The 18,344-nt window shown below is 41.5% G+C and overlaps 1 protein-coding gene and 1 long non-coding RNA gene across 2 annotated transcripts; both read right to left on the bottom strand.

Annotated features, from left to right (window-relative positions):
• Positions 1–1,420: 1,420 nt before the first annotated feature.
• LOC136426053 (uncharacterized) lies at positions 1,421–3,731 on the bottom strand. The gene is made up of 3 exons (XR_010754143.1): positions 3,628–3,731; positions 2,495–2,677; positions 1,421–1,676 (listed from the first exon to the last, which is right to left on the bottom strand). It is a non-coding gene; the product is annotated as an uncharacterized lncRNA (long non-coding RNA).
• A 9,865-nt stretch (positions 3,732–13,596) lies between these two features.
• On the bottom strand, positions 13,597–17,247 carry LOC136425838 (serine palmitoyltransferase 2-like). Its single transcript, XM_066414776.1, has 5 exons — positions 16,900–17,247; positions 16,061–16,187; positions 15,309–15,444; positions 14,791–14,920; positions 13,597–14,599 (listed from the first exon to the last, which is right to left on the bottom strand). Exons 1-5 carry the CDS (start codon positions 17,245–17,247, stop codon positions 14,543–14,545), a joined length of 798 nt encoding a protein of 265 aa, XP_066270873.1. The 3' UTR covers positions 13,597–14,542.
• Positions 17,248–18,344: the final 1,097 nt, after the last annotated feature.

Here is an 18,344-nt window from a genome sequence, read left to right as displayed (position 1 = left end):
AACGTTCTGCAAATAAACAGAAAAAAAGAATTAATGACTAAACGTCCCAACGGAGTCCCTTTGACCCAGAGCGTTTTTTTAATTGTCATTTTATTGTTCTGGAAAACCCTAACCCACGTATGACTTTGTCAGTAAACAATTCTTATAACCTTATCTGTCTTTTTACGGAGATTAGCACATCACTATAGAACTCAGAAAAAAAAACCTGTGTTTATTCCGAGCAGGGTCAACTTAGTCCCTGGCAAAACATGCGGTTTTTAAAACATGAAATTGCTATGATCTATATGTATTGCTAAAGGTATAATTATTGGAACATTATGCAGTTTGTTGCTTTTTTCAAAATAATAAGGGATACAATTGGATAAAGTAAAGGTAGTCCCTTAAGTGTAAAAATTTGTCCTTCTGATGTTATTTGTTAAACTATGATAACGAGCAGGGACCCTCCGCACCTACACATCTCGATACATCCCTTGACATTGGCGGGGTAATGTATGTACAACGATCATATAGCCTTATGAAAAAAGAAGGTGTTAATGTTAAGGTGTGAGCAAAACATTATACGGTCATTGGACCTCGTTCTGCCATTTCAGTTTGATAGTTTGACAGTTTAAGATGTATTTTTGTCGTGGTTTGTGTGATACATAGGTTCCAGATGACATTAGGACATGAATTCATTCATGGCACCTATGTTTGCTAACTACATTTTGAAATGTTGGGCTTTTTCCGCCAGACAAAATGTACTTTGTAGCATATGCATGGTCGCATGTAAAAGCTTTAAACCGTTTAACTTATTTTACATTACAATGTCGTTTATGCATGACTGTGTGATTTGCCATGTAAAAACCGGTTTTTCTAGTTATTGTATATAAGTACTGGTTCGTTCTGCTAGTTCACTTTAGTGATGCTGAAGATAAGTGATGGATGTCACTCGAAACGTCCGGAAATAAATCTCCGAATTTTTATCCAGTTGTAGAGTTTGAATTTCTCCTTATATATTGTTTACCTGGATGTCTAACCTTCACAAACCTTTAAACCGAGTTCAATTTGAAATATGTATTTTCACTTTTCACACAAAAAACTTTTCCCTTAACAGACCCAAGCCCTTTCTTTGTCTTGCCAGTCTTGGTTATGTCGTACCAAGATGTTTAAGTAATTTTTTTTTTAATGATTAGAATAGAAAAAAAATCTTACATTGTAATATGCCTACCACGAAGATGTGACGTTGGCTCGAATTGTAATTTATTTCTATCTTCCGCTAAATAATCAATTGTTAATCAATCAGTCAACCAATAAAACAATCAATCAACTAACCAAAAGGGAAGCAAAACTTCGTTGATATTTCTGAAATGAAGATCGGATTTGGCACTTTTTTAAAAGTTTTTGGCGAACGCTGTTAGAAATAAAATGGTACTTTCAAATTTACAGTTGTCCATACTTGAAAATGACCAACGGTTCAATCTTTTCTCCACTACAGTACGGTGCCTCTCGCCAGCACCGTGTATGGCAGTTGGTATCTTGCTCCGCTGCAAGAGTCGATTGTAGAGCCAGGGGAAGATCCAGGACAACTTGTGTATTGTCCCCGAGAAGCCTATGCCTATAAGCTTCGGGGACAAACGCACCGTTTTGAAGAGCACTGCCTCTCCGTTGTCTTTCACTATATCTATGTAAATCGTCACCTGGCAATATAAAGTATGTCCTATTTTGAATATATTGTATTTCATTCTGTATATTTATGTCTAATCTATATACATCACCAAAATCGTGAAAATATTTTAAATTTGTTCCTGTTTCAGTTATCTCATTGAAATATTTCAACAGAAGTATCTTGCAATTCCTTAACAAGCTACCATTTATCCAAAACCTACACAGCGTTTTTTTGACATCAAAAGCTACCTGCCACAAAAGAAAAGAAAACTTCACCAACATGGCCTGTCCTGGACATAACAAATAAAACCGAAAGTTTTACTGCAGGACAAAGGATGGTCACTAAAAGGCCTTTATCACTCAAGGACGCTGTTGACCAACTGTGACTTCAGTTCACAACTTTCTGAGTGTTACTGACTTTACAGGAAAAAGACAAACAGACGAACGAACAAAACTTCATCTTATAACCTACTCTTAAAACATTTTCACTAGGCATATTCCAAAGTCAATGGCAAGTTTTGACGGAGGTAAAATTTAAGAAAAAACATAACATGCAAAACATGCCAAGGTCAATAGTTATACAACCAAAAGTTTTCTGCAGGATCAAGGGAGATCAGAAAAGGGCCTCTGTCATCAAAAGATATGGTAGACCAGATATTTAATTGATTATTTTTCAACCATCGCTTCCAGATTTCTGCACACTATTTTATGAGTAAGAACAAAAATGATAACTCATATTTTCCATTACTTTCGTGAAATTTTACCGGAGGTATTGCTACCTCCATGGAAGGTTTTCACGAGGCTGACATTTAACGAAGAGTACAGAATAAGAGTGTAAAGAAATAATTACCACGACGCCGTCCTTTTCTATTATGGTCATTAATGTGTCCGGATCATCCACAAACTGGTGGAACTTGGCTGGCATGTAGTCAAAACCATCACGGAATGTGTCCGGAGACGCTATCTTCATCACAGCCTCGTAGTCGTCGTGAGTCACGTCTCTGTAAACTATCTTAGGAGACCCCTTGTCTTCCTAAGACACGTAGTTTCGAGAGGGGGGAATTTTAGAACATAAATGTATAATCTAATAGTGTTGTAAGACTTATTTGCAGAATTTTGACACTTTATTCGGCAATTAGATTATCTTTTTCATACAATGTTTACAAAAATTAAACATGGTTCCCCTGTACAAAATCTGTACGCCCCGCCACTGAAAATTCGTTATGGTAACATCACTTTCTACTAGAGCGGCGACCTCGCTGCGATCTAGAATTTGACGTTCAAATTCGGTTATATATAACGAATTAATCTTGCTTATGCTTTGTGTCTTTTAGTCATACTTTTTTATTTTGCGTTCTGTTCAAATTATGATGTCAAGGGTTACACAAAATCGACTTAGGTCGCAGCGAGAATGTCGTCTAGTATAAAGGGTGCCTAACCGAACTGACTGGTTTACCAAATCAATAATAATAGTCTTTATTGCATATTCCTGCCCAGAAGGGCTAAATGCACAGAAGACCACACGTGGTCTGTAAGGAATATCCCGACCCGAAACGAAAAGCTTTCAAAAAATTATAACTCATGCTGATGGAAAACGGTTTCACACAGCTGCGCTGTATGTACAGTTTTGACAGCTATGCTTTATATGAAGACCCTCATATTCTAGTGTCAAGAGCTAGTACGAATGGATACTTCCTGGAAAAAAACTATTTAATTCTCCGTTAAAAAAGCATTCCTTTACAAGACAGTTTGATTAGTATTCCTTTACTGGACGAAAATACAGACACATTCCTGGTATCACTACTTCGTTCAACTGTTCTTTGCTCCAGGAGGCGTGTATTACCTTCGGTAGCATAACACTTAACATGGCGGAAGTCGAATTAGCCAGTCAAACCTTCACCCCACTTGCGTCGAATTTAGAGTTTCAAAAGCTAACTTACGTTACACCTAAGGCTAAGGACATGTTTGGGAACTTCAGCTCACCATAATGACCTCCCGTATGTCTCTGTGTGGCTTGTTTGAATCGCACCGTTCTTATTTCCCTCCTTGCGCGGCTGTATAACCCTTACGTACATTTTTTGGCCCACTGGTGACCTTGGACTTTGGGCTTGGACTTTGAACCTCACCATTGTATATGATAAGCAGACTTGCACGCGATTTGAAGCAGATTACAGGGTATGTTAACTACTTAGATAATGACATTGCAGAAGAGCAAAAATTCTAGCCATACAATCTTTTAACTTAATTAAAAAGGTTCACCATCCTTTATTCACAATCAATAAGCGTTGCAAAAGGAAAGGCCTAAAAATGCCCCCTACCGATTTTACGGCGCCCTTTGAAGTCCAATGTTATGTACAAAGGCGTGTATCATAACATATCAATCTTTTATGTGGTTTTATAAAATGGCAGTATATATCACGTGGAGACAATCAAATGGCGATGAAGCGGGTTAAAATGCAATTTGAAATATCATTGATAAACCATTGTGATTAACATTGACTTATATAATGGCATATCATGTGGAATGGCTGAGTATATAATTGAGTTCCTTATTTCTGGTCAGGATCCAGGGCCATTTCGTACAGTGATTTGTTATATAGTGCAGCAGTTGACACCTACATGTATACGTACTTCCTAAGAAAGTGTTTCAATAACGTAACTGTGTCTATAGTCCCCCTACCACCCCATCCCACCCTCGTCACGGTTCGTGTCTGGACTTGATGTCCTGATAAATACGGCCTCCTTCATCCAACGTGTGCATCTATAGGGCGTATTCACGCGACGTCATCAACCTTGCCCTACGTTTCTCGGTGTCCGACGGTCTCCAAATTTCCAAGGGATGCGAATTCATCTACAAAAATGCGATTCCAGCTACTGGCAATGACCCATTCATCGACAAGCGAGGTTTTCCCCAGCCTACAAACATGGTCGCTAAATAGTCCCGGCGGAGTCCATTGATTTTGTCTTCAGTTGGTTCTGGAAACGACTGCTTACAGAGTACGCATAAAATCAGTTCACAGCATAAAAGTGTTCCAAGACCTGCAGCCACGTAGTACAGTGTCTTGATAAAACAGAGTGTCGTGAGAAATTTAGTTGAAAAGGAGTACTTTAAAGTTCGACTTTGAAATACCCTCAGTTTATGAACGTATCTCAAGCAACGACTACACGGTGCCGCGACTGAGTTACACAACTAGTATGTAATTTGCTTTTCGACCAGATACAAAGGTTTCCATACACACGCGTTAATTCTCAAACTTCAACTATTAAGATCCGCTGTTCGTATGTCAGAAATCCACTTTTGTTTCAGTCGTTAGTCCCTTCGTATGTTCCTGCACCTACACGAGAAACACAAAACCAATCTTACTGTGGCCGATCACTATGTGCTTTATCAGTCCCAATCCAACATCTGACCACGAGGCAAAACACCATGATTATGAGACAAAACGTTTTGAAGGGAAATTGTGAATGGCGTAGAATACATCTGCCATTTCTACGGAGAGTTTCATAGGGCTCCACTATCAAGTGAACCCCAAAATGGCGGACAGTGCTCGTTGCTATAGGGGGAGGGTCACGTGACTGAATACGCCCTATAGTCCTCTTTGTCTGTCACCTTGGCCCCATCCCGGTCTATTGCATAAATTGTTCTGTGACCTTGACGGGATGATCTTCTGGGACTGATCTCAAACTAAGCTTGCTGCCCGATGTTACCCTAGGCACGGGAAGATCTCAAGCTATAGTCAATGCTAAACCTTTGAAGTATGACAACAGACCTCCTGCCTCTCTGTTTGAGAAACCAAGGCCAAAAAAGGCATACCTTCCGAATGGAAGACATTCATGTTCGAAAAAGACAGAATTTCAGTGCTTTTGACAAGAAGGTTAATATGTTAGCGTTAATGCGTGCACGTGCGCGTGTGTCTGTGTGTGTGTGTTGTCTGTAAACATAATAGCTCGAGCATGCCTGGAGTCTTTCTATGGTACTACAGCTGAATTCGATTTTGATATGTAGTGTTCTGGACAAAATATGGTCACGATAGTTATAGTTGTCGGAAAGAAGTGGCATAAGTGGCACTGTATTTCCTTTGAAGTACGATGGCGGCTTTATTTCCAGACTTTGAAACAAAATAAGTCAGTTCAGCTTCTCTGTATAGCGGAGTACCCTTGGAATACTTTTCACTATATTTACCGATTTCTACTATTTTCCCAGAAAAAAAGCTCAAAATTGTCGAAAAAGTCCGTTTTTGCCCCAAATTTAAGCCTTACTGTGGTATGTAGTCAAGAGCCCCGGGAAGTTTAGACATCACAGAGATGCTATCTATAACTACAGTCACTCTGTTTAGCAGTCGTTTCATGGTGGGCACAAGCCACTGCGCGGAAAGCCGAATTTCAGGGTCAGAAATTGCCTTACACATTCATGGAAATTCTGCATTTCCGTCAGAATCATGGGATTTCGGACCTGTTTACGTTGCGCGTCCGGTCCTGTACGTTCCCTAGATACTCCCGGAGATGGACCACAGCCGTGTATAGGACGTTTAAAGGGCCTTACACACCCGGACATATACGCCTGAAATGACCATACACTGCAGGAAATTCAACGTGTATTGGTCCGTGTGGCGATGTAATGTGAATAATTTAGCGGCAATTATCACCTTATTATCTCCCCAGGTTCTGTCCTATGTAGTGCGGCTGTGCGGTATAGCAGGAAATTCACCGTGTAATGGTCCGTGTGGCGATGTGATGTGCATAGTTTAGCGGCAATTATCACCTAATTATCCCCCTCGCATCTACCCGGTAACGCCTTCAATATTTCTTTTGTCATGGAAAGCAGCTTCAAGGCTACTGCCCCTCTACTGGATTTTGCCCCCTCCCCACTTTCCCCATTTCTCACGTTTTTATTAAAGGTGCCCTAAGCGATTTCAGGGGGTAAAACTTGAAATATTCTGGGGAAAACAATTCTGTTTGGTGAAGTTGAAATTGACATTTACTTCCCCATATTAGCACATCTGCATCATTATTTCATACTTTGGGCGTTTAAAAATAGCACAGAAGCAAGCCACAAAAGGAGAATTTTATTTATTGGGTCCCCCAAAAAATCAGCCCAGAATCCAGCTGTAACCGTTTTCTGTCGACAATTTTCGGTAACTTCCGGCCGCGTGACGTCACAAAGCCCAAGCACATTGAGCCATGACCGCGTGATTATTTCTTCGGAAGCGTTCGGTACTTATCGGTCAGAATCGTGCATGTTCGGAAGATTTGAAATGATGGCTGGCCTCCAAGTGCTCAGATTTTCAATGAGTTCCCACCACACAACGACATTGCGTTTTTGCTCCATGATGGTCGATATGCGATGGGATAGTGTTATCTAAAGTTACCATGGATAGAAATCAGAAAAAGATTGATTTTGACTATATGACTTTCAGTGCCCTAATATTGCTTAGGGCACCCTTAATATCGTGATAGCGCCACATTTATTCCGTCTGAAATATCACTTGTCGGTGTTCACAAAGATTTCTCATTTTATTCATGACATAACCTCCTTGACATCATTAACCACCAGCTCTTCGGTTGTACGGATTGCGATTGTTCGGGTAGTCCTTTGAAACGCCAGCACTAGCGTCTATTTGTTCTAGCTTCTTAAAGACGTCGTCATCTGCTCTCGTCTGGGCGTGAGTGGCGCAGAAGTATCGTACTGAAACCTAGCCTGGCGGGGTAGCGCAGTCCGTATGATTCGTCGCTCCAATCAAAACGAGCGAGGGTAGCAGTTGCTTCACAATCCAGACAGACAAGCCGTTGCAATTTCCACATTCTTTATCCGTCTAAAAGTCCGGGGAAAAGCCGTAGTCAAAAGTCCGGGCTGTAGTGCTTTTGAAGGACGTCACAACGGTAGCTCCATGTCACGATGCTCTGCATTCAAGCGCCTTGCTTCAGTCTCGTCGTAGAATAGTAACCAAGCTCCAAATGATCCCAGGCATGGCTATATAACACACGCTAGTCTACAAGAGACAGCAACAGTACACATCTGCACACAAATGCCAACTCCTGAAATGCTAACTGATATATTTGAAAATGGTGACATGAGCGTCGATTGGCCCTGGTTTTGAAACCACGTGCTAGAATAGATGCTATTGGCTGGGCTCTCTTTTACAAAAAAATTTGCATGGAGATAGACACAATAACCTGTGAAACGCCAGGTATGTTTATTGTATAGATTTGGTTTTGAACAGTCTGATTACTGGTATTTCACAGTTACACAATACCTGCCAAGGAAGGTGTAAAAATATGCGGCTGTGTCTTATCGACAACGACAGCTTGGAAAATCAGTAGATTAACAACACAAATGTTGCATTAAAGTACTAGTAAATCGTTCTATCGACTATTAAAGTATATAAACGGCGACAAAAATTGAATACGTCGAGTCAAATAAATAACATCTTTCAGAACAACATACTATGGACACTATTCATTGCAAGGTGAACATGTGTGTGTATTGTACTGTGACATATGGACCTATGTTGATAATAGTTCGTGCGTGTCGTGTGATGAAGTTAATATTTCTATCTAGCATGGTGATACGCACTGTAGTTCAGATTCATGTGACTTGAAAAAACACCCCAGTCTGTACACAAAATGAATACAGAAAAATAAGATTGAAGGTGTTTTTGTGGCCTAATGTCTTAGAAACACAAACCCAAACAACAAAATACACATAAAACTGATGAATGTTTTAGCCAACGTGAAATATCTCTCCTTTACAAAAGCAAAGCTTCACACCAACTCGTAGATTTCAGAATCAGATGGACCAAGGATATATTGAGGTTTATTAAATATCGATAGACCAGTTGTTTATCTACCGTCTGCAGTAAAGCAGAATCCGCACATTTTGACGTTACGTAGTATCCTAATTCCCATCATTGTATTATTTAGCTGTACATGTGAGGTTGAGAAAAAAATCTCCTATTTCGTAACAAAGAAACATTATCTTATCTAAATGTTCATCTTCGTTCCCAGCGGCTGACGTCGACGGGCTAATTCTGCCAATATTTGGCCCGGGTGGTCACCATTAAAAAAAAACCTTTACGCCGGGCGTTTTTGGCTTCTGTCTAAGAAAAAACGCACCAGACAACGCAATACACATCCGACCAAAGCAAGGAACCGATTGTTTATATCTCTTCTTCTTCTTGGTTCTCCCGTCGTTGCGGCGGATGAGGTTCCCTCCCACCACGCCCCCTAGCGCCTGCATACTGTCCTGGTAGCCTGCTTTGCCTTTCTAGTAGCTCTCTTGTCCTTTGCGTGGGCAACACGCCTCTCCTCGAAAGTCCTGACTGCCGTGTAGCATTGTTGTCTCCAAGACGTTCTGTTGCATGAGTCTGTTTCCCACGTAGAAGGATTTATGTCACATTTTTTCAAGTTGCTTTTGAGGTAGTCTTTAAATCGAAGACATGGGCGTCCTACACGACGACTGCCTTCCCTGAGCTGCCCATAAAAGAGGGACTTTGGAATGCGTGAGTTGTCCATACGCACAAGATGGCCCGCCCAGCGCAGATTTGCCCTTAACAGAACTGCTTCAATACTGGATAAGTTACACGTCTCTAACACCAGGAAAATGACAATTCTACAACAGTGCATTTTAAATCAACTCGTAGATCTAGGTCTGTCACTGTGATGGAACTGTAGGCTTGTGGCGCATGTTATATAAACATCAGATAGAGCCGTTTATCTGACAACTACGTTAAACAAGAGGGTCTGTTTTTTTTTTAGTAAAATACTCACATTTTGCTTTAAATGTTTTATCATTGGGCATTTGGATATCGGTTTTCGTGTTGGGAAAAAGTTATGAGATTATCTCGTATCCTAGTTAACCGCCTTTTGTATATTTCAGCTGTGGCTTTCGGGCCCGGGCGGGTTCCTGAGCGGGCGCGGGTTTCTGAGCGGACGGGGGGGGGGGGGGGGGGGGGATCAGCAGTGCGGGCGGGGGTTTCAGCAGGGCGGGCGGGGGTCTCTGGGCGATATAAATGTCGCCCATCCTAGAACGACCGTTGTTTAGATCGAGCGGCGTCCCGCGCGGTTGAAAATGTTGGTACATACAAAACTCAGCCTCAATAATCATAATTCTGGTATTTTTGGAGACCTTTCTTGTCGACTTAGGTGGATTTTAAAATACAATGACATTCAAGATATGGGGACGCCAATTATCCATTTCGTTCGGACGGACGATCTGTAGCTGGTAGAAACGCTTCTTATCGCTTATATCAGATGGTCTCTTTAATATACTCATGGAAATTAGATCATGTTAATTCAAGCCATTTTGTTCCGCTTTCTACCAATAGAACATAATTTTACGTCAGTAATGTACAGACAATTATCACCTAGAACGCACGAAGGGCCGTATGTAATTACCATCCTTTTGTCATCAGTTTTCCACTACACTTCAAGTATAAGGACTCCGTAAATTCCCATGCACTTTCCAGGTCCAGGTGTGTAAGAAAAAATCTAGGACCGGACACGGCGATCCCTGAAATCCATGGACACAACCATTACACGGTGAATTTGACGGGTGTGTAAGGGCCCTGATACTCCCTGAAATTCGACTTTCCGAGCAGTGAGCCTTTTTAATAACAAATACAATTTTTTCACCAAAAAGTGAGCTTTTCACCCCAAATATATGAGATTGAAAATTTTCTTGCTTTGATATTCTAAATATGTGTTATTTCCATCACCCGGCCAAATTTTGTTAAAAACAGATAGATGCATCAAAAGTTACGTTCATATAACTGCTAACCTAGCCAACCCCAGGTGTAACCGGCCTTAAACCTCTCTGTCGGGCGAGCTATCTGTTCGGCTGGCTCTCTGTCTATCTGACTCTCTCTCTGTCTGGCTCTCTGTCTGGCTCTCTGTCTGGCTCTCTGTCTGTCTGACTCTCTGCCTGTCTCTCTGTCCGCCCGGTTCTCTGTCTGCCTGACCCCAGTCTGTCGGACTCTCTGACTGGCTCTCTGTCTGTCTGGCTCTCTGGCTCTTTGTCTATCTGACTCTCTCTCTGTCACACTCTCTGTCTGGCTCTCTGTCTGTCTGGCTCTCTGTCTGGCTGACTCTCTGCCTGTCTCTCTGTCCGTTCGGGTCTCTGTCTGCCTGACTCTCTGTCTTGCTCTCCGTCTATGTGACTAAATGTCTATCTATCTGTATGTCTATGTCTCTGTCTGTCTGACTCTCTGTCTGTCAGACTCTCTAACTGTCTCTCTCTTTGTCCGGGTCTCTTTCTGCCTAACTCTGTCGGACTTTCTGTCTGGCTCTCTGTCTGTCTGTCTGCCTGGCTTTCTGCCTCTCTCTCTCTCTATCTCTGTCTGTCCAGCCGGGTCTCTGTGTGCCTGTTTCTCAGTCCGTCGGAGTTTCTGTCTGGCCCTCTGCCTGTCTGTCTCTCTGCCTCTCTCTGTGTCTTTCCGGCCGGGTCTCTGTCTGCCTGACTCTCTGTCTATCTCTCTGTATGTCTGACTGCCTGCCTCTCTCTCTGCCCTTCTGGGTCTCTGTCTGGCTTACACTCTGTTTGACTCTTTGCCTGTCTCTCCCTCTGTCTGACTTTTTACCTTTGCTACCTCTGTCTGTCATGGTCTCTGGCTGGCTGGCTCTCTGTCTGTCTGTCTGACTTTCTTCCTGTCTATCTGGCAGGCTCTCTGTCTATCTGTCTGCCTTGCGCTCTGTCTGGCTGGCGCTTTCTCTGTCTGACTCTCTGTTCTGCTCTCTGTCTGTCTGGCTCTCTGGCTGACTGGCTCTCTATATGTCTGACCCTCTCTCAGTCTGACTCTCTGTCTGCCTCACTCCCTCTCTGGCTGGCTTTCTATCTGTCTGACTGCCTATCCGGTTTTCTCTCTGTCTGGTTCTCTGTCTGTCTTTATGTCTGTCTGCCTGGCTCTCTGTCTGACTCTCTGTCGGGCTGGCTCTCTGTCTACCTGGCTCTCTCTGTCTGGCTCTCTGTCTGCCTGACTCTTTGCCTGTCTCTTGTCCATCCGGGTCTCTGTCTGTCTGACTCTCAGTCTGTCTAGTGCTGTGTCTGTCCTGATCTCTGTATGTCTGTCTGGTTGGCTGGCTGGCTCTCTATATATCTGACCCTCTCTCTGTCTGGCTCTCTCTCTGCCACGCTTCCCGTCTATCTGTTTGTCTGACTCTCTGCCTGTCTCTCTGTCCGTCTGGTTCTCTGTCTGCCTGAATCTCCGTCTGTCTGGTTCTGTGTCTGTCTGGCTCTCTGTCTTTATGGGTCTCTTTCTGAATTGCTCTCTGTCAGGCCGTCTCTTTCTCTGCCTCACTCCCTGTCTGCCTGGCTCTTTGTCTGAATCTCTGCCTGTCTGTCTGTCTGTCTGGATTTCTGTCTGTCAGTCTGTCTGGCTATCTATCTGACCTGCACTCTACCTGTCTAACCTGTCTGACTTTCTGTCTGACTTTCTGCCTGTCTCACTCCCTGTCTGTCTGTCTGGCTTTCTAGCTGGCTGGCTCTTTGTCTGTCAGACTCTCTGTCGGGCTGACTTTCTGTCTATCTGACTCTCTCTCTGTCTGTCTCTTTGTATGGCACTCTGTCTGGCTTCCTGTCTCTATGTCCCTCTGTCTGGCCTGCTCTCTGTCTGTCTAACTCTATACATGTCTGGATATATGTTAGTCTGACTCTCTGCTTGTCTCACCCTCTTTCTGTCTGGCTTGCCCTTTGACCCCCTGCAATTGAAGTAGCAAACCTAACCGCCAAAAAGCCCTACGTGCTGCGGAATTCTACAAGAAGGTGGACAGTCTGGCTCGCAAGGCATGATGTCTTTGTGATACGGTCTTGAAGATTCTGTTTACCGTTAGTATGTTTCTAGAGTTCATATATGTAACTGGTAAATTCTAAATGTATATCTTTTTATCTAAAAATAGCCAAAAATCGAGAATAATAATTCTGAAGTAATGTATACCAAAATTGTGAACAGAAACTGTGCGCACATGCCCTAGGCAGTCCCATGCCACATTTGGCATCAATACTAGGGCACTTCAGCCAGACATCTAAGGTAAGTTGATTAACTCAATTGGCCAATCAGGCACTCGCATTTTGAAATGCAGTGGCTGTCACTTCCAACACTATGTATTGTATTGGAAGTGGCAGGAGTGGCAAAATACCCCCCCCCCCCGAAAAAAAAGGTGTATGCCAAAATGTGAATGTAGTCCTTGACATTTTTGTTCAAGGCACATCTACACCACATTTCAGCTCATTCGGTTGGAATACCAGGGCGCAGGAGCCAACATATACACTTTTGGTCTAAAAATGGTCAAAAACCTCAACAAATCTTCCGGAGGTATTTGCCTACTCTACCTTTGTGCCGAATTTAAAAAAATGCAGAGATGAATCGATTTAAAGAGTTTACAGGAGTAGAAGAAGAAACTATACGCGTATTTATTTCCAAACAAGGACAAATCATTAGTACTTCATGCAAGGGTAATTCAAATTATTACACTATGTATCTTTTTTCTAAAGTTGTATAAGCAATCAGTACAACAATCAAAGGAATATCAAGTCAACACATATTATTTTAATGAAGAAATATAAGTTGTAATAAGAAGTAAAACTATAAGACACTTGTAGTGCACTTTGAATTGAGGATACGGATAGCTTTGCTTACATCCTGTAAAATTTTTTATGAAAGAGCAAACTGTTTTGACGGTGAAAATGTAAACATTGAATGGACATGTCGATTGTATGACAGCTGTTTGCATTTAGGTCTTCTTTGAAATTGTGCATGAAAAGTGCAAAACACACCCTTCTTCCTCACACATACATGTACACGTATCCGACTCTTCAAGTCGTGTATACTATGTGTTAGGTTTGGTTTGACAACAATGTTTTCCTGTTTTTTGTTTTCATGATGAACATGTTTGGATGCAGTAAAGCTCAACTTCGTAAGGACTCCATATCTGACTTATGTCGGTTGCCATTCTCCGACCAGAAGTTCCTATCCTGTCATAGTACTCTACGAGTATGATTGAAGAGTATCATAATCTAATGCTTAATTAACTTAAAAATATGTATAACTCTGAAATGCCTCTCTCTTCAACAGATGAAAAGGGGGAACATGATATGTTTCTCAATGTGAAGAACTACAGACCATTGTCCTTAAAACAGCTTTTCAATTGTAGATAAGTATAGATAGAATATGAAGTAAACGATAAGTGTAGAATAGCATAATTAGATGTTTCTACAGCGTGGTATCACCATTTTAGCACAGCTCTTCTATATATATATATTACTTCAACATTAGTACGATTTTCTTGTATAGTTTGACGGTTCGTACTTTCGATAAAGATACTGCGCAATGCTTGAAAAACACTATTGGTGCAAAAAGATTCGTAAAATTCTTACATCTGTTTAGATCTATAAATGCCATACAGAATACAATATTGCTACCTTTCTCAATCGGTTACCTTTAACTTAACGACACAATCCTTGCAACGTAGCAGCTGCCCCCCTCCCCCAAAAAAGTATTTTAAACAGTGGTTTTAAGCTATAGGAGAGACGGGATGGGATTATGTACATATCATCTTAACAACTTCTCCAGAACAAGGCTGCAATCAGGCAAAAACTGAAATGAACTAGATTACACTCCGCATAACACATCCCTTTGAAATCATGGAAAACTGTGAGCGTATGGTAAAAGAAAAAAAAAAGTGGATTAAAATATTATTCTCCTCTGCATTTCTGAACATTTTCGTATGTTCTACCAGAACAGATAAAAGGGCTATCTTCTTTCGGACGAAAGTCCACATATGAACTCTATAAACATATCAACCGTAATCGGAATCTTCAAGACCGTATCACAAAGACATCATGTCTTGCGAGCCAGACTGTCCACCTTCTTATAGAGTTCCGCAGCACTATAGGGCTTTTTTGAGGTTAGAGGGAGTACTTCAACTGCAGGCGGTCTCCGACCTCACTGATGGAGCCCAAAACCTAGCGTCGGATGACAGGCATAGTTGAGCTTATAATTATGATCATCAATGTATAAAAAAAAAAAATACATGGTGTCTAAGTACAAACATGTTTTATCTTTTTTTTCTATTGACAGGTTTTTTGTTTCATAAAATAAGAAAATTAAACATAAAAAAAATTACACATAAAAGCGGTGTAAATTCGAATAATACCGTGTCTAGCATCTCTCGCGTGTGGGCTGCAGAAATACAGATGCGGGTTCGGCCCGTTGTGATCGATGTTGCTGGAAAGATCCCCGCCACACAAGCAATGTTTCTCTCGAAAAGTTCCTCCATGATGGCTCTGGGACGAGAGAAATGACACCGTGGTATGAATTCCTATATTTAAGCATGCTTAATCGCATTGTAAAGGTGCCGTTTGTTGTCCATTTTCGCAACTTAACGACCCCTTTCAAAAACATTTGAAATACAGTGTAAAACTATGTCAAACTCTGAAAAATGCTAATTGAAGACTCACCAAAAACTACTGCTATAACCTACTAAAGACAACGCACAGAATGTTTGATACTTTCTTATTTATTGACTAAGTTCGTAAACATCTTTGCCGAACCGCTTTTTACTTCAACCATTTCAGGGCAGTAAAAAAAGTTATTTCAGATCTAGTCGAATGCAGGAATCTTTTCTTGTTTCCACTGTTTCTAGATGCCAACTTCAATGCCTTGAGTACTTACTGAGCTTTCCCGGGCACGCAGACGAGTAAAGGTACGACGGCGGAATCATCGTCACCATAGACGATAAAGCCCATCTCCCGCAGCCGCTTTCGGAAGTACCTGACGTTTGTTGCCAGGCGCATAATCCTGAGTTTACCTTGTCAATAATAGATCATCCAGAAAAAAGACTATATCAGACGTGTTTTGCAATATATATCTGACAGTTTGATCTAACTATGTCCAACGTTTTGGAAACACTAAGCATTTTTCCAATGAAGAAATTGGAGCTTCAGTGGTCATGAAAAGATGTCCGTTACAGAGGAATCTTGAAAATGATGTCGGATCTGTTTTCATCCACAATTTAACCATAATTCATACATTCAGATTTAGGTTCCGGTTTATTTCTCATCTCATGACTTTGCATCTGACATTTCATAGAAATATACACATGAGTGCGTTATTATTTACAACGGGATCATGATTTCTAAGCTTCACTCATTGAAAATGCATTATCCATTAACTATACAATTACGAACTTATCAAAATACAGATAGTAATTTTGAACAACTTGTGCGAACAGATTAAAAGAAGACACCAAGTCCAATAAGTATTATAAGTGGTTAGTGTTGTAAAACATTTTTCAAATTAAATCAATAAACACCCAACAATTTAATCAGTATTTTGCAAGATCACATGCGGGAGGGCTGTTGCGTTCTTGCAGCTGCAAATTCGCCATTTCTTTTAGACAGCAGACGGCATTGAGACAGCTTTACCTGTGTTTGTACCGTCCTCACCCATGATGATCTTCATAGAGGATATGACCTGTTGTGCTACCGGGGCTGACATGGAGCACGCGTACGTTGTGCTGTAAGAGTACGCTCGAAGGTGGTCGATCAATCGCTGAAATGGAACATAATCCAAATTTCTGACAAATATCATGTTGAAGCACCTTCGGCAAACCTAAGAAAAATGTTTTGTTTTCTGTTAACAAGGTCGGTAGGTAAGAATTCTCTCTCTATTTTGTTTTAGATTTCGATGATCCGACAACTACTTGTTAACATTTCCGGACACTGTTTATGGGTGAATACCATATTGTATTTGTACAGCTTAGAGGTATACATTGCATGAGCAAAAAAGTATACATGCAAAGATGAAGTGAACAACGAGTACAATATTTACTACCTATTCTTAAATCATATTGCGACTCGTAAGGACAAATGCAAATTTAAGACTTGTATTAATCGCCACCTTAGTGTCCCTCGCCAGCGCCCTACTACTTAGTATATACATGTAGATACGGGTCAGGTGCTAAGCTAAGGCATGGTGCTAAGCATAGAAAAAAATCAACTGTTCAACGTATTAATCTGTTAATAGTGTGTGAAATACAGCAAGTCAGCAAAAAACATGCAAGACTTTTTGGATTCTGTTTTGACTTTTCCTTCTACAGTTTTCAGACCGAAAGTTTTATTTACCTTTCTAGACGTCGTCAAAAGAAGACTAGAGTTGGCAGAATTTTTGCTAGGGTAGGTCGGATAAACCGAAACACAACACTTTAACATTTTTTTTAAACCTAGCAATGATTATTTGGATGATCTACATATGTAAAACTGACCTTTGACCCTGCGATATAGCCCCCAAAAGCACCAAAGCTCTTGGTGAATGTGCCCATCATGATGTCCACGTCCCTGGGGTCCACCCCCCAGTATTCAGTAACCCCCCTGCCCGTCCTTCCCAGTGCCCCCATGCTGTGTGCTTCATCCAGGTAAAGGTAGGCCCCATATTTCTTTTTCAGACGGACGACATCGAGCAGCTTGACGATGGAGCCCTCCATACTGTAGATCCCCTCAACTATAATCAAGATCTTCCTCCAAGGCCAGTGTGTCCTGGGCCGGCCGCTAGTGATTGCTTCTCTCAGCTTCTCCTCTAAGTCGTCTATATCTGGTAAAATAGTTTTGTTCATTATAACGACGTTTTTTGGCCAATGATCACGATTGCAACAATTCATGACGTCAAAAGACCATGCAGTAAATACGTTCTTCTTACCATTGTGTTTGAAGACTTTGATAACAGATCCAGAGAGCCGCGCACCTAACACGATAGAGGCATGATTCTTCTCGTCACTCAAGAGCAAGCAGCCCTAAATAGGAAAGGTAAGTGATATCGAACCAGTTTAGCTCAAATGAACTCAATGAACCGATGAGCAAATCTTACACTGGTTGTGACAGAGAAGACAGACGCTATGTACAATATTTACAGGTTCTTTGTACCGGGGAAAATCCCCTCGCTCTTTTCGACAAGCACAATGAACAGTGGACCACGGCTTAACGTCCCGTCCTAAGGACTGCGACCCTTTCTGGTAGCGTGCATGTCGGGTGAGCAACACAGCCGGGATCGAAAACGGGGCTTCAAGTTCCAGAGGCAAGATAGCTAACCACTGGACTACGCACGCTACCTTGACTTTTTTGAGTTTGTGGATAAAACATTTCTCTTTGAATGTTTCAGTTCACAATCCTAGTATTTGACCGACCAGAAATATAGCTAAATGATTCAGAAGCAAAAAAAAAAGCAAATTGGCGATATATATAACTCTCGCCACCTTGAAGTAAGGATGTATTCCACATATTCTAAGCGCCATGGTTGAAAAATATACAACAGTTACGCCACTTTCAAATGTTTAAAAAACGTCATGTTGGCATTGACAACCAACTACACTAATATCTGCGTATTCACACACTGATACCTACTTTACCACCCACGAGGACTGGAATGTTCAAAGAGTTGGTACAGAAACCCATGCCGAAGGTGACAGCGTCGTCCACACCCAGGAACCTAGATGTTGTCTTCTCCAGTTCTTCATGTATACTGCAGTTGCCTGCAGTTGAAAAAATCTACTTAGTACTTATTATAAGCTATCAATGCATCAGTGAAAAAGAAGCAAACACAGACCTTTATTACCGTTGCAATTAGGCTTATTCAGTTTCATTGAAACCGTTACCGTAACAGACACGGTTGTTAATTCTCGTCTTCAAATAGCTTTCGTTCAATAATGTACCAGTG

This window comes from Branchiostoma lanceolatum, chromosome 19 (assembly GCF_035083965.1).
Source record: "Branchiostoma lanceolatum isolate klBraLanc5 chromosome 19, klBraLanc5.hap2, whole genome shotgun sequence".
In the NCBI taxonomy this organism is placed as follows: domain Eukaryota; kingdom Metazoa; phylum Chordata; class Leptocardii; order Amphioxiformes; family Branchiostomatidae; genus Branchiostoma; species Branchiostoma lanceolatum.
Note: the sequence above shows the minus strand (reverse complement) of the source record. Positions and strands in the feature narration are given on the sequence as shown.

Coding starts and splice junctions, on each gene's coding strand:
- LOC136425838 (XM_066414776.1), bottom strand. CDS start 17,247: ATGAACAAAACTATTTTACCAGATATAGACGACTTAGAGGAGAAGCTG. Junction 16,188..16,899: donor GCTATATCGCAGGGTCAAAG/GTCAGTTTTACA, acceptor GTTCCATTTCAG/CGATTGATCGACCACCTTCG. Junction 14,921..15,308: donor TGCGTGCCCGGGAAAGCTCA/GTAAGTACTCAA, acceptor CTCTCGTCCCAG/AGCCATCATGGAGGAACTTT.